At 37.4% G+C, this 12,847-nt stretch overlaps 1 protein-coding gene across 2 annotated transcripts in view; it reads left to right on the top strand.

Annotated features, from left to right (window-relative positions):
• Window positions 1–367: 367 nt before the first annotated feature.
• KLHL1 (kelch like family member 1) overlaps window positions 368–12,847 on the top strand; it is a 178,307-nt gene continuing 165,827 nt past the window's right edge. For both annotated transcript variants that reach the window (XM_065744026.1, XM_065744025.1), the window contains exon 1: window positions 368–1,029. In XM_065744026.1, the coding sequence (XP_065600098.1) occupies window positions 545–1,029 (485 nt within the window). In that variant the 5' untranslated portion in view covers window positions 368–544. The remainder of the gene's footprint in view (window positions 1,030–12,847) is intronic.

Below are 12,847 nucleotides of genomic sequence, written 5' to 3'. Positions count from 1 at the left end.
CAGGCATGGGACTCCCCTGAGAAATGGCATGGGAAGGCGGGAGGTGGAGAAGAGAGGCTTCCAGGTGACTTGTCCTCCTCCAGCAACGCTCGGGCACGGAGCTCTAGGAGGCAGAGCCAGCTCCTGCCTCCCGCTGTGGCTGTGGCTGCCGGTCCTCTCCGGACACCGGCTCAGCTCTCCCCTCTGTACATCAAATTACCGCTTCTTCGCATCCTCTCTCTCCCGCTCTTCTCTCGCCAAGTGCCCGTCTCCCCTGAGAGGTGTCTCTCATTTCTGCCTCTCTCTCTCTCCTCCCCTTTCCACTGATCACCGTGCAGTTCTCGTCAGCTCTGGGCATCTCTTCCTCTCCCTTCCCCGTGCTGGGTGTCTCTCGGTTCCGTGCATCGCTCCATCCATTCATCCATCCCACCATCCTCCCTCTCTCTCTCTCCGCACTGCTGTGTGCGCGCATCTCCCTCCCGCCGGCGACTGCCAGCCCTCGCCCTGCAGCTCTGCCCGCCCTGCCCGGCCGCCGTGAGTCCTCATCTCCGCTCGCCGCCGCACCATGTCCGGCTCCGGCAGGAAAGACTTCGACGTGAAGCACATCCTTCGCCTCCGCTGGAAACTGTTCAGCCACCCCACGCCGGCGGGCGGCCCGGCGGGGATGGGCTGCCTGCCTTCTGACAGCGGCTTCGAGCACTGGGGGCCCAGCCAGAGCCGCCTGCTGAAGAGCCAGGAGAGAGGCAACGGCGCCTTCTGGAAGAAATCCTCCTCCGCCTCCTCCTCGGCGGCCACAACCGCCAGCCCGCCCAACGGGACGCTGCTGCCAGCCGGCGGCCGGCCCCGCGGGGGGCACGGCCCGGGGCCCCCGCCGCCCCGCACCGTCTTCTACGTGGAGTCCCTGGAGGAAGAAGAGGAGGAGACGGCGCCCGGCGGGATGGAGGTCGCCCGGGAGCCCGAGAAGCCCCTGGCGCCGCCGGAGCATAAGGACGCGGCCAGGGGCTGCGCGGATGAAGGGGGCCACGCAACAGGTGACGGAGGCGAACACAGGTAGGGCAGCGCGCCGGCTCGCCCTGAGGGGGCAGCGGGAGGCCGTGCCCCGCCGCGCGGATGGGAGGAGCTACGGGAGAGGGGAGCGCGGAGGAAAGTTTGCTGGGGCCGGGAGCGGGGCTGATCTGTTTCAGACGCCGCGGCCCTGGGGTCCCGGGTGAGCGTGGCTTGCTGCGTCGCCGGCTCTCGCCACGCAACTTTCGGAGAAGTTCATGGAAAATGTGGGTTTGAGGCGGTGATGTTCTGCGCGCTGAGGTGTCAGGTGAACGCTGAAGAAGAGACGTCTCCACTCGGGGAACTCTGCCTCTAAATGGTGTTAGAGAAAAGTAAGAGTTCCAGAGTCATGAACTGAGTGACAACCTGGGAAGATGTAAGAACCAGAAAGTCGTAGGCAGGTTCTACTAGTTTCAAGTGGAATGTCTTTCAGTGTTGAACCCTTTCTTTCCTTCTCAGTCCCACTCCCCAGCACAAGCAGAAATTGAAGTTATTTGGAGAGGGAAATGTAGCTTAGACAGAGCCTCCAGAAGTACTGTCATAATAATTCACGAGGAAGCTCTTTGTTGGCTTAATTCTGACTGCTCAACCTCACGATGGTTAAGGCAATTTTATTGCTAGCTCCCTTGTCATTTACTACTTTTTTTCTGTGGGAAATAAACATACAGCCCTGGTTCTAAATAGAAAAGAGACATCAAGCATTTTTATGCCATAACTTACGTTGTTATTGAAAGTGAAACATCAAATACTTTATTAGATAGACAACTGTGCATTTTATTGATCGATGTGTCTGTACGTGTACATCAGATTTCAGCTTCTTTTTCTCATAGAGCAAATTAGAGAAGTGGGGAATATATTCTAAAGCTTTAGACTCTGAATCAGTGTTATCAGTGGAGTTCTCTTCATAGTAACTGTGTTGTTTGAACAAATGTGGAACAGCTGTTGAATGATGGTATATGTTATTAGGTAAAAGATCACTGATGCTCTGATTTTTGTAAACATTGAAAGAATCACAGAATTGTAGAATGGCTGAGGTTGGAACTCAAGAATCATTAGATGCTTGTAAGATTTGATAGAAAATATTATTAAGATAAACTATAAAGAGAGATATGATAAAAGGTTCACTTTCCAAGTTTTCTGAACAGTATATGTTAAGAACTGCCAGAAATACAATGCCATTATATAGGTTGTGTATTTTGTGCATCACTGAGTTTCTCCAGAGACCTACATACTGGCAGATGCTTACAGTTTGATGGCACCACTGAATTTGTCCATAAGGATTAACCTTCTAGAATGAATTTCCTCATAGAATCATCAAGGTTGGAAAAGAATCCCAAGATTATCCAATCTAACCATCCACTTGTCACCAAGAAATCATCACACCATATAAGTGCTCTGTAATACTTGATTTACTCCGTTTGGTTTTTATAGACAATTTCTTCCATGGTTTTTATTTAAGGCTAGTGAAACAGCACATCTAGTCACCAATACATAATAGACTTTCTGAAGTCATATGCTAAAGTTTGTTGAAATTCAAAATAATGATTGTATTGTTAATGAAAATGTCATTTTGAAATATGAAAATGTTTAAGATATTTTACGGTCCGAGAATTCATTTTTGTTTTTCCGTCCCACATCTTTTAGTTGAACCATATCAATTTTGAATGATCTGAAAAGAGATCAAATACTGTAGATATGTTGGTGGTGTTCTTGACTGCCTGGTGCCTGATTCCATGGTCCAAAAATCCTCCTATGCCTCAATATCTGCTCTTGGTAGAAATTATCTTACTGTAAATGACGCCAACTTTTCTACTTTATTAAAGAGATATATAGTTGTATATATTTATATTTAACTGCACTTCAGTCCTGGATGATAGATGCTACTAGGTATGTAAACAGCCATACAGTCTTAACTCTCAGCAAGCCTTCAGGCTAACAACTGCATTTTTTTGGTACAGTGAGTATAAAACTGTTAGCTCATTGCTCCCCTTAGCATTTTCTCCTGAGCACAGAATCATTAAACTGTAGAACTGCAGAATTACAGAATCATAGAATGGCTTGGGTTGGAAGGGACATTAAAGATCATCTAGCCCTACCTCACTCACATGGACAAGGCTGCCACTCACCAAATCAGGCCACCCAGGGCTTCATTCAGCCTGGCTTTGAATCCCTCCAGGGATGGGATACCCACAGCTTTGCTGAGCAACCTGTTCCAGTGCCTCATCACCATCCGAGTAAAAAATTTCCTCCTAATATCTAATCTGATTTTCCCCTTTTAGTTTCAGACTGTTCCCCCCGGTCCTATCACTACGTATTTTACATCTATTTAAAAACATTAAAACTATTGGGAAAACAACATTTTTATTTGGTGAAAACAGTGAGAATTCAACATGGAACATACCCACAATATTTCAAATGTAATGAGTGGGAGACCTTCATGAGTTCAGCATTGGCAGTATGTAATGTGGGAAGCAGGTCAACAAGGAAGTTTCGATTTTATGCTTGGTATTAATATATTTGTTGCTGCTATATATTTGTTGCTGCTTTTTTTTTTTTTCCTTCCCTGTTTTCTCTTCTGCCTCTTCCTTGTATACCCAAACTTTTTTTCTGGATGTTTCTTTCTGCTTGTTAACCAAATTCTGTTCTGATAGTCTGTCTTCCAATGAGATGTATATAGAGAACTCCTCTGCTGAGGATTTGTAGCTACACTGTTTTCACATCTAAGTTAAATAGTTATCTTACTTTTAATATTCTGGGAAATATTACAGAATTTTTGTCAAAGGACAGCAAGGTTGAGTTCTATTTTATTAATTTGGTTTGTTACGCTTCTGAAGAACATCCTATTGGATTAGTCATGCAGATGTTTTACATGTGTGAATAAGGTTATGTGCATAGTCCCACTGGCCTTAGGAAGACTTTATATAATTATCCATGATATAAAATATTTCTACATTCCATATTATATTTGTAAAAAAAAAAAACATTTTACACTGAGCAGTTATAAGACACTGGTTGTTTTGAAACTGCTCAAAAGTTTACATATAAATTTGTTCTACAGCTTGCATGTCAAATTTTAAAATGACAAGCAGAAGATATCTTAGCATAGATTCTATTTTGATCATAATTATATAAGAAAAAGCTGTCAAGAAAAATAATCTATACACTGGATTTGCAATTAAGATTTAAAATCAATTCAGAAAAGCTTGAAAAATACCAGTGCTGAGATTTCCTACGTAGCCATCAGTTCCTGTGTGTTTATAATGGAGTTTTTGCATGATCATGTTAGCTTTCTTCATGTGACCTATTAAGCAACCCACAAGATGAATAGTGCTCTCTTAATAAGCAGTCAGTATTTTATTCTTTCTTGCTCATTGAATGGTAGAATGCTTTACTTGCTTTAAACTATCCAAACCTTTACTTTGATAACACAACTACTCATGATCCCTCAGTATTGTTCCAGTTATGGAATTTCACAATTTGTAGTCTTTAGCTTTGCTTACCTGAAGAGTTTCTAATTTTTTATTTTTATTTTTTTTTCTAGCAGTTTTATTTGTTGGTTTGGTTTTAGAAAGAACTGGAAATGGAAGAGAGGTCATGTGTTTTTATTTTGTCCTCCCTAGGATGCAAGACTGAACCTTCAGGATTCACTGTTACTTGATTTGGTAGAGTAACTAGTAACAGAAGGAAGTTCTTAGCTGTGTGGATAAATTACACTGGTGGTTTTGTATGGTCTATGCAAAAGATTTGGGGTTATGGCAGGGATAGTAGGATATAGTAGGGATAGTAGTTTTTGGAATCTTCTTCATTTGAGATCCTTGTGGCGAGCACACACTTAAACTCTTTTCTTGTTGTTCCCAAACTTAGTTCCACTGATTTCATCCTCTAAAAACTCTTTTTGTCCTAATTATTTGTTCTTCTGGATCTTATCTCATGCTCTCCTTTGCACAGTCTAAACCTTTCATGTCTGATTTAAATCCTGGGCTCTTCATGCAGGCAGTCTCACTTGGTTTTCCTGACTTCTCTTATGATTTACTCTGCCACAGAACTGTCCATCTTTCTTACATTTTGTCCTAGATGCTTACACAAATCAAGTCCTTAAAAACTGTTCAGACATTTTCTGTCACTTTTTCCTGCTCTTTGAATTTCAGAATACTTCAGAGTTTCCTCCAGCTCCTTCATCAGTTCTAATGGAGTTCTTACAGAATTTCCACTTCCACTGGAAAGGGACCTTTAACATCATCTAGTTCCAACCCCTCTGCCATAGGCAGGGATACCTCTCTCTATTACAGGTCCTGGCCTCAAATGCTTCCAGGGAGGGGGCATTCACAGTCTTACTGCACAACCTGTTCTGGTGTCTTCACCACTGTCACAGTAAAGAATTTCTTCCTAATATCTTGTCTAACACTCCTGTGTTCTTTTGCCAGCACCCACTTTTGCCCTGTTCTTCTGACTTCTTTCCTGAGCTGCTGCCATGTTGATGGTATCTTTTGCTATATCTAATGGGTCAGAGACCAGTGATAAGTGCCTTCACATCTCTGAGGAAACTGTAGACCACCATGAGGTCTTCCCTCAGCCTCCTCTTCTCTAAACTGAACCAACCAAAGGACAGAAGGTACTCCTCATACATCACTAAGAAAAGAAAATGCTGTTTATTCTCTGTGTTAAATGAGAAAGTAAGTATGGAGAAGAGTAGCTATCTCTGGAAAAGGTAATTGATCTTGAATTCTTATAGTTAAGCATTCATAAACTCTTGTGGCTGATAAGAACTGTTTTTGTTACTAAAATGTGACATGCGTGTGTGCACGTCGACATCTAAATCTGCATTATCTACATTTTTCTATTTAAGTCACAATATGTAACTAAAAAGTGTATGTATACATATATGCATATATATGCATGTACACATACTTTTTACATTCATTTATGGTTATTAATAAGTGAGTTATAGGTTTTTTTTCAATGCTATTTTTGGGAGCAGTGAAATTCACTTAAATAACATACATGGAAAAAATCATTGAAATCTCTGTTAAATTCATGCGGATGGGGCTGCTGCATATAGGTTATATACTCTTAGCACCTGATCTTTTCTTTCTAAAACCTACTTTTTATCCCTTTCACACATTATATTATGCATTGTTGCAGATGGCTTAGGAGATAGCTCTTCCCTTTTAAATTTGCATTTCTCAGGTGAAAACTTTTTTCTAAAAATTTTACTATAATCTTTTCACAGAATTTCCTAGCAAGTTAATTTCCCTACTCTTACTTACGTATTGGCTGTCTTGTATACCATCTTTAGCAATTAGAATCCACAGTCTTTTCACTTACCTAGACATATCTCATCTTTACATTTCAATTTTTGCTACTTCATGTGGAATTTTATTCATTCTACTTGCCCCAGCTGGACTGATATGTCTGTGGGCTTTAAGGTAAAAGTTAAGCCATAGGGGTAAATTCTGATCTGCTCATGTTCAGCTCTTAGATAAATCAGAAAATGTAAGTTCATGGGTTTAATATATATTTTACTTGAAGCAGAATTTCTTAACTTGAACTGTTGAAAAGAAATAGAAAATAAAGCATGAACATGAGTATTTAAATGTCAGAAAAAAATCAAAATACACTTTAGGGGGAAGAATTAAGATTTAGTACAACGCTGAATGTATTGGAATTCAATTTGGAATCATTTGTTCCAGCTTACTAAATTAAAATGAATACTAGAAATGAAACATTTGCTATTGGATCTCATTGGAAATAAGGCATTTTCTCTTTCATTCTTTGGCATTGTTTCATTACTTGCTATTATCTAAAAATGAGTTTGAAAGACAGAAATTTCTTTTTCAAAAGTCCCTTTCAGAATGGTTTCCTCATCTAAAACTGTAATCTTTATCACACTGAACTGACTGTCAATTATGGCACTTTCTTACTGCCTAATAGTCACTGGCTTCACTACATGGAATGCATGATTTGACATTCTTTTTTTTTTTTTCCCACTACATCAGTGAACCTTTCTGTTTACTATGTATTGCAAGACTGAAATCATCTACCTGTTGTAATGCTTGGATTTATCATCTATTTTCATCCTCCTTCCCACTCTAACCACATGGGAAATGCAGCTTTGTTTTTTGCCCGCGGTATCTTTTTTTTTTTTGCTGCTATTATAAGTGGAGCTTTGTGCAATGCTCGAAGAGGCCAAAACACAAATAGAGGGTAACCTTCATTCTGAACAGGTATAACCAAACAAATGATCTTTTCTGTATAAAGTCTTAGGGCTGAATTGTTCTTATAATCCTAGTTGGTATTCTTCAGCTTTGTAAATAGGGTGCAGAAATACGTAAGGAGAAGAAATACAGGACACATACATAATATATATGTTTATTGTGTTTGTTTTTGTTGAAGCTGTCTCCTAGAATGTCTTACAGTTTAGTGATGAAGAAGTTACTGTAGAAGTTAGGGTTAGAAGTTTCAGCGCATACAAGTTCTACTGAGTTTCTTTGGCAGGTGTCGTAAATGTGGAGAAAATATGCAGAAGTGCATCTGAATATGCAAAAATAACATCAGATTTGCAGCTTTCTGTTCATAAATTTCTGTCTGCCAGTGTAAGTAGAAGTTATTTTTATCTTGTAGGCAGGCTAGCTGTATCACTATACTGTGTTTTCATATTGATCTGGTTCACCACTTTTTTTCAAATGGCTTATTTTTCTGCTTTTAAACTGGAAACAGTAGGGATTTTAGTGTACATTCATTCATTATTCATCTTCACATATACTGTTAAGTTTCTAAGCATGCAGCTGAATTGAATCATTTGTAAATGACCCAAAGGTTCCTCTTACAAGAAAGATCTATCACATAATATAGTAATATGCATCAAGGATATCTTCCATGCCCACTCTATTTACTTATTTGAATTTTTGTTTATTAGTCCATTCTTTCGTCTTAATCTTTATAATTAATAAACTTCCAGTGATAGCCTGGTTTTTATACCAATGATCTGAAACGCAGAACAGAAATACCTCAAAAGAAATAATAGTAAAAAATTACTAATGGTTTTACAAACTCAAAATAGGATTTATAACAAGAAAGAGAGAAGAAAGTGGAGTGAACAGTCTTTAATATTTTGATTGAAATACATTTTTTAGTATTCTATTGACGGACATAGGATGTAAAACTACTGCACCGTTTCAGAAGATTTTTTAACTGAAAAAGTTTCATTAAACAATTGTTATCAGTGTATTTGCTTACAGTTAAGCCTCTCCATTTGAGTTTTGCATATCTTAACTCTTGTTATTTTGTTTTAAAAGATTGATGGATTTTGTTGAAAAATATATTACTTGGGATGATTGACACATAGATGAAAGTGAATGCTTCATTTACAGTGGAAATGGAATTTATCAAAACTGCTATAAAAGGGATGGAAGTGGAAAGCCTTTTTCACATGCAGAAATAGAAACAATAGTTGCTTTTGTGTCAAAATAGTAGGATATATCAGTTCGAATTCTTCAGATTTTTCTCTGGGCCAAGTACTTTAATTACAGTCACTAATGACTAAATAATGAAAAATGGAAAAATTCTTAGAAGATTTGTCAGTGTGTTACAGTGCAGAATTAGAATATAAAATAATCCTGAAAAAAAGAGACAGCTTCTAAAAAATGAATATAGAACTGTTCAACTTAGCATTCTGCCAAAAGAATAATCAGGAAAAATATGCAGTGGGGTCAAATGAGTAGAGAGCAGTTCTGCAAAAGATTTGCAGTTAGTGAAGAACAAGTAAAATATGAGTAAACAATACCATGCTGTAGCTTAAAAAGAATAATCATAGCAGTATACAGACAGATACATAGCCCGTGAAACAAGTTCATTTGGAAGAGTTTTAACCCCTTTATGTAGTCAAGGATAGTCTTTGGAGAAACTCCAGGAAAAAGCCTAAAGTTTTAAAAAACGTGGTAAACCAAAAAATTGCTATAGGAAGCATATTTTTCTTTTTCATTTGATGAAAAGTATTGATCTACTCCTCGTGTGAGGGGAGTATAGGAGAAGTCTTACAATCCGACAATCAGCAGGTAACAGAATCTATAGATAGTGAAGCACTGGACCAGATTTCCTGGGAGCCCTGTGAACTGTTAAATATAAGTGCTTAGAAGAATAGACTAGACAAACATCTGCCAAACATGATGTGTCTAACCATGACAGGCCTTTTGCTTTGAAGCAGGAAGTATTTCAAGTAATCTTTCATGAAAAATCAGCCTGTATCTTTCTATGGAAAGGTTTGCTCCAAATGCAGATAGTTGTTAAAAATGCAAACATTTTGTGTGGGGATTAAAAATGTATTATCATCTTTCTATGTGCAAGGCTCTTAATGCTCTTTTAATAAGAGAGTACAGAGCATGGAGACAGTAACTTGCAGAACTAAAGATCTAATCAAGGACACTGCTGTATTGTTTGTAGAGGTGATTGGGAATTGTGTAGGAAAAAAAGGTAGGGAAAGGGAAGGAAGAGTTTGTGTAGCCTTCTAAAAGTCTTCCTCCAGAAAGAGGAATTCATCGGAGGATTGCCTTCCAAATCTCAGTGATTAAGTACTGATATAGATGCTTCTTAACTCTTTCCTCTGCCACTGAATTTGATACCCGTGTGCATTAAGAGGAACATTTTGAAAATATTAAAGGAAAATTTTAAGCTACAGAAAACTGAAAAATAACAAGATTATTTAATCACAAGTGTGAATTATTTAGTTCTACTAGTAGTATTGTTTGCAAAGTAATTGTTATATTACAAGAGAGGATGGCCAGGCATACATGAAGTCAAGTATCTTCACTCTTCAGGGTCTTGTTTTTTTTCCAAGCCTGTCCCAGTATTCTACATAGAGCCTCCTGTGATTGCTGTGATGTAGGGAAAGCTCAAATACACTTCAGGATTTTTACTCCGGTTTGTTTTGGTTTTCGTGTTAGCATGTGAAAACATCAGCTGAAAAAAAAAATAGCCAACAGATGGTTTGAGCATTCTGTTACAAGCAGATGATAAGTGCTTTGACTAGTATTGTGCAGATAATATTGTTTGCTAAAAGTTTTGAAGGAAAGTATGAAAGTGGGCTAAATTATGCATAAAAATATCAATATGTCTGTTTTCACGTGGGAAAAGTTGAAGAATCTACGTATTTCAATATCTACAATTTTCTGTTTCTGTCTATGTAAATACAGATAGGCTGGGAAACAAGAAACAGTACTCATTTCAGAAGCCACAACATTGTTCTATTCTACACATTTCTAAGACTTTCTGGATCTAGTTATTTAGTAGAATAGAATCCTTCAGTTTACTACATGATACATATTTTTTTCTTCTCAGTACCTCTCCCCTTTTGACCATATTGAAATATCAAATAGATAGTTTTTAGAAAATGCTTTATAAAATGATTTGTATTTCTTTTTATTTTTCATGTTTGGATATTGCTTATCCATTTTTCCCTGAAAAAAAAAAGTACAAAGAATGATACTGCCTTTTTCCTTTTTCATAAAAATAGATTGGAGGAAACACTGGTGGTGCTTAGAGAAAGTACATTTTTCTTCTAGATACTGGAAAACATCAATATAACTTATCATAACTCTGAAACAAGGCTTCAGAAATATTCTTGATGGCTATTCTTGATAGCTTCTGGTAATCATATTCTTGACAACTGTAAAAGTAGTTTTCTGGTTTTTTTTAGAGTTTCATGTTTACACATAGTTGGTGTATCATTGACAACGACCTAGAATTTAATCTGCTTTACAACTTAACCATATTTCTTGTCCTTTTTACAAATACATTATTCTTAAATGAAAGCTTTTAGATTACTATCAACGTATTATTTCAAGCTTGTTCTTCCTTACTGCTACAGAATGCTCAGTAAGATGTAGTGTCAAAGGGGAATTAGACATATTATCTTATATCAGAAAATGCCATTTTAGTTAAAAGGGGCAGAAGAGCTGTATTGTTCTTCTGCTGAGACTTTAGTTTCAAGCTGTCTGTTGGCCGTGCTGTATGACCTTTTAAAATGGCATTTCTTCTTAAATCTCTACATTTCATTACAAATCAATTTAACTAAACTTTATAAGAAAAGTTTCTGGGAATAGAATAACAATCTGTAGGTATTACATTATAATTAGAACAGTTTTGAGTAAATGAGATTCATGTTAGAAAAACTATTAAATCATTACTTATCCTGTTTTGATCTACAAGGATTTTTCATGGTATTATTATTGTCTGTTGGATTGTCAGATCCAAAACAATTTGTCAACTTTGCCAAATTTTCTTGGATAAAACTGCAGGCAGTTAATGTCAATTGAGCTATTTTAGGCTTGTTTTTACAATGATGTATTCATTTACTAATAGGATTTTGCCCAATTTACTTTTGTTAATTTAAAAATAAGGCTTTGAGTCCAGTGGTCATATAGCTAATGGACTTACTAATTTATTAATAGATCTAACAATTGTATACAGTTTATCTGGGTAAAGAGAATGTGTGATATGCTGCACTAAAGGAGTGTTATATCTGTATGATGAAATTATGTGCATTAGTTGAATAAGGAAAGCAGAAATTTGTTAATATATGTTAATATATTGTCCAAACAGAGCTTCAAATGCAAGTAACAGAGGATCCAGCATTCAAGTATTTGGCTGAATTTAGGTTACTTTTATTCAAGTAGTACTATTGTTAACCTGCTTTAGATACACTACAGAATTAAGGTTGACAAGATATCTTTATGAAATTAAAAAATTGGAGTATGGTACTTTAACCACAGAACATTTATTCATTTGTTTGTATTTCAGAACCATGTCAGTAAAAGTTTGTGTTGTACCTCCTGAATCTCAACCTTCACTGAAATTGAGACAATTACCCAAAGTAATTATTTTCCTCTAAGTTTTGGAAAACACTGCATTTGAACATGACAACTGGCATGCCACCACCAAATTTCTCTGTGAAAGGGTAGTATATAACTGTGAACAAATAACAGAAAATCTTGTTATGCTTCAACTAAGAGAACTAAAATGTATTAGGAATCAAGCCCTACTGCTTCTGTTGTTTTAAGTAAATATTAACAACAAAGTCTTGGTTAAAAACTAGCCTGCCTCATAACACTGGAGATTGTTGGAACTCTTTAATATGAAGTTGACCATAAATCAGTGGATTTATGTTTTAATTGAGGAATAATAGAGCTGAGAAAGTACAGAATAATACAACATTAAAAATAGATGTAAGGTAACTGAACTACTTCTGTCTTCATGGCAATTTAATTCATTTTGCTTCAAAGCTACATCAATCGAGGACCATTTGCAGTTATTGTATGTCAGTGGAGAGACAGTGATATCTTAAGATAGGTCAGTTTGTTTACTTGCTACCATCTGTCCACATCCTAATGCTGAAAACTTTAAATGTTGAGTTTCACTTTATTCAATAAAACAGAAAAATGAAAGATGTTAGTTGTCTTGTATTATCCAATATTTTTGATTTACAACTAGCTTAGCATCCATGGACCTGAAAGGAGCTGGTCTTGGAGGGGATGGATGATTCAGTTTGCTCCAAAACTTGTTGTGAAGGGCTCCACATTAGTTGTACTGGGAGAACCCAGAACAGTATATGGGTTTTATATTTATTGTTTTGTCGCTTTGAAGAATGTGAAATCTGAAGCAGAATATTATTTTTGGTGATGAACTGAAAGTTCAGTTGTATTTTATAAAGGCATTTTTAGTCCTTTATATTATGAGGGAAACAGGATCACCATTCATAGGTATACTTCATAGAATACTTCAATTCACTTTGGGCAACTTATTTTGTTATGTCTTCCTACACTCTATATCC

Source organism: Cyrtonyx montezumae, unplaced genomic scaffold (assembly GCF_038088225.1).
Source record: "Cyrtonyx montezumae isolate F1298 unplaced genomic scaffold, pur_monq_1.0 scaffold_3, whole genome shotgun sequence".
NCBI lineage: Eukaryota > Metazoa > Chordata > Aves > Galliformes > Odontophoridae > Cyrtonyx > Cyrtonyx montezumae.
This window is presented reverse-complemented; position numbering and strand designations above follow the sequence as displayed.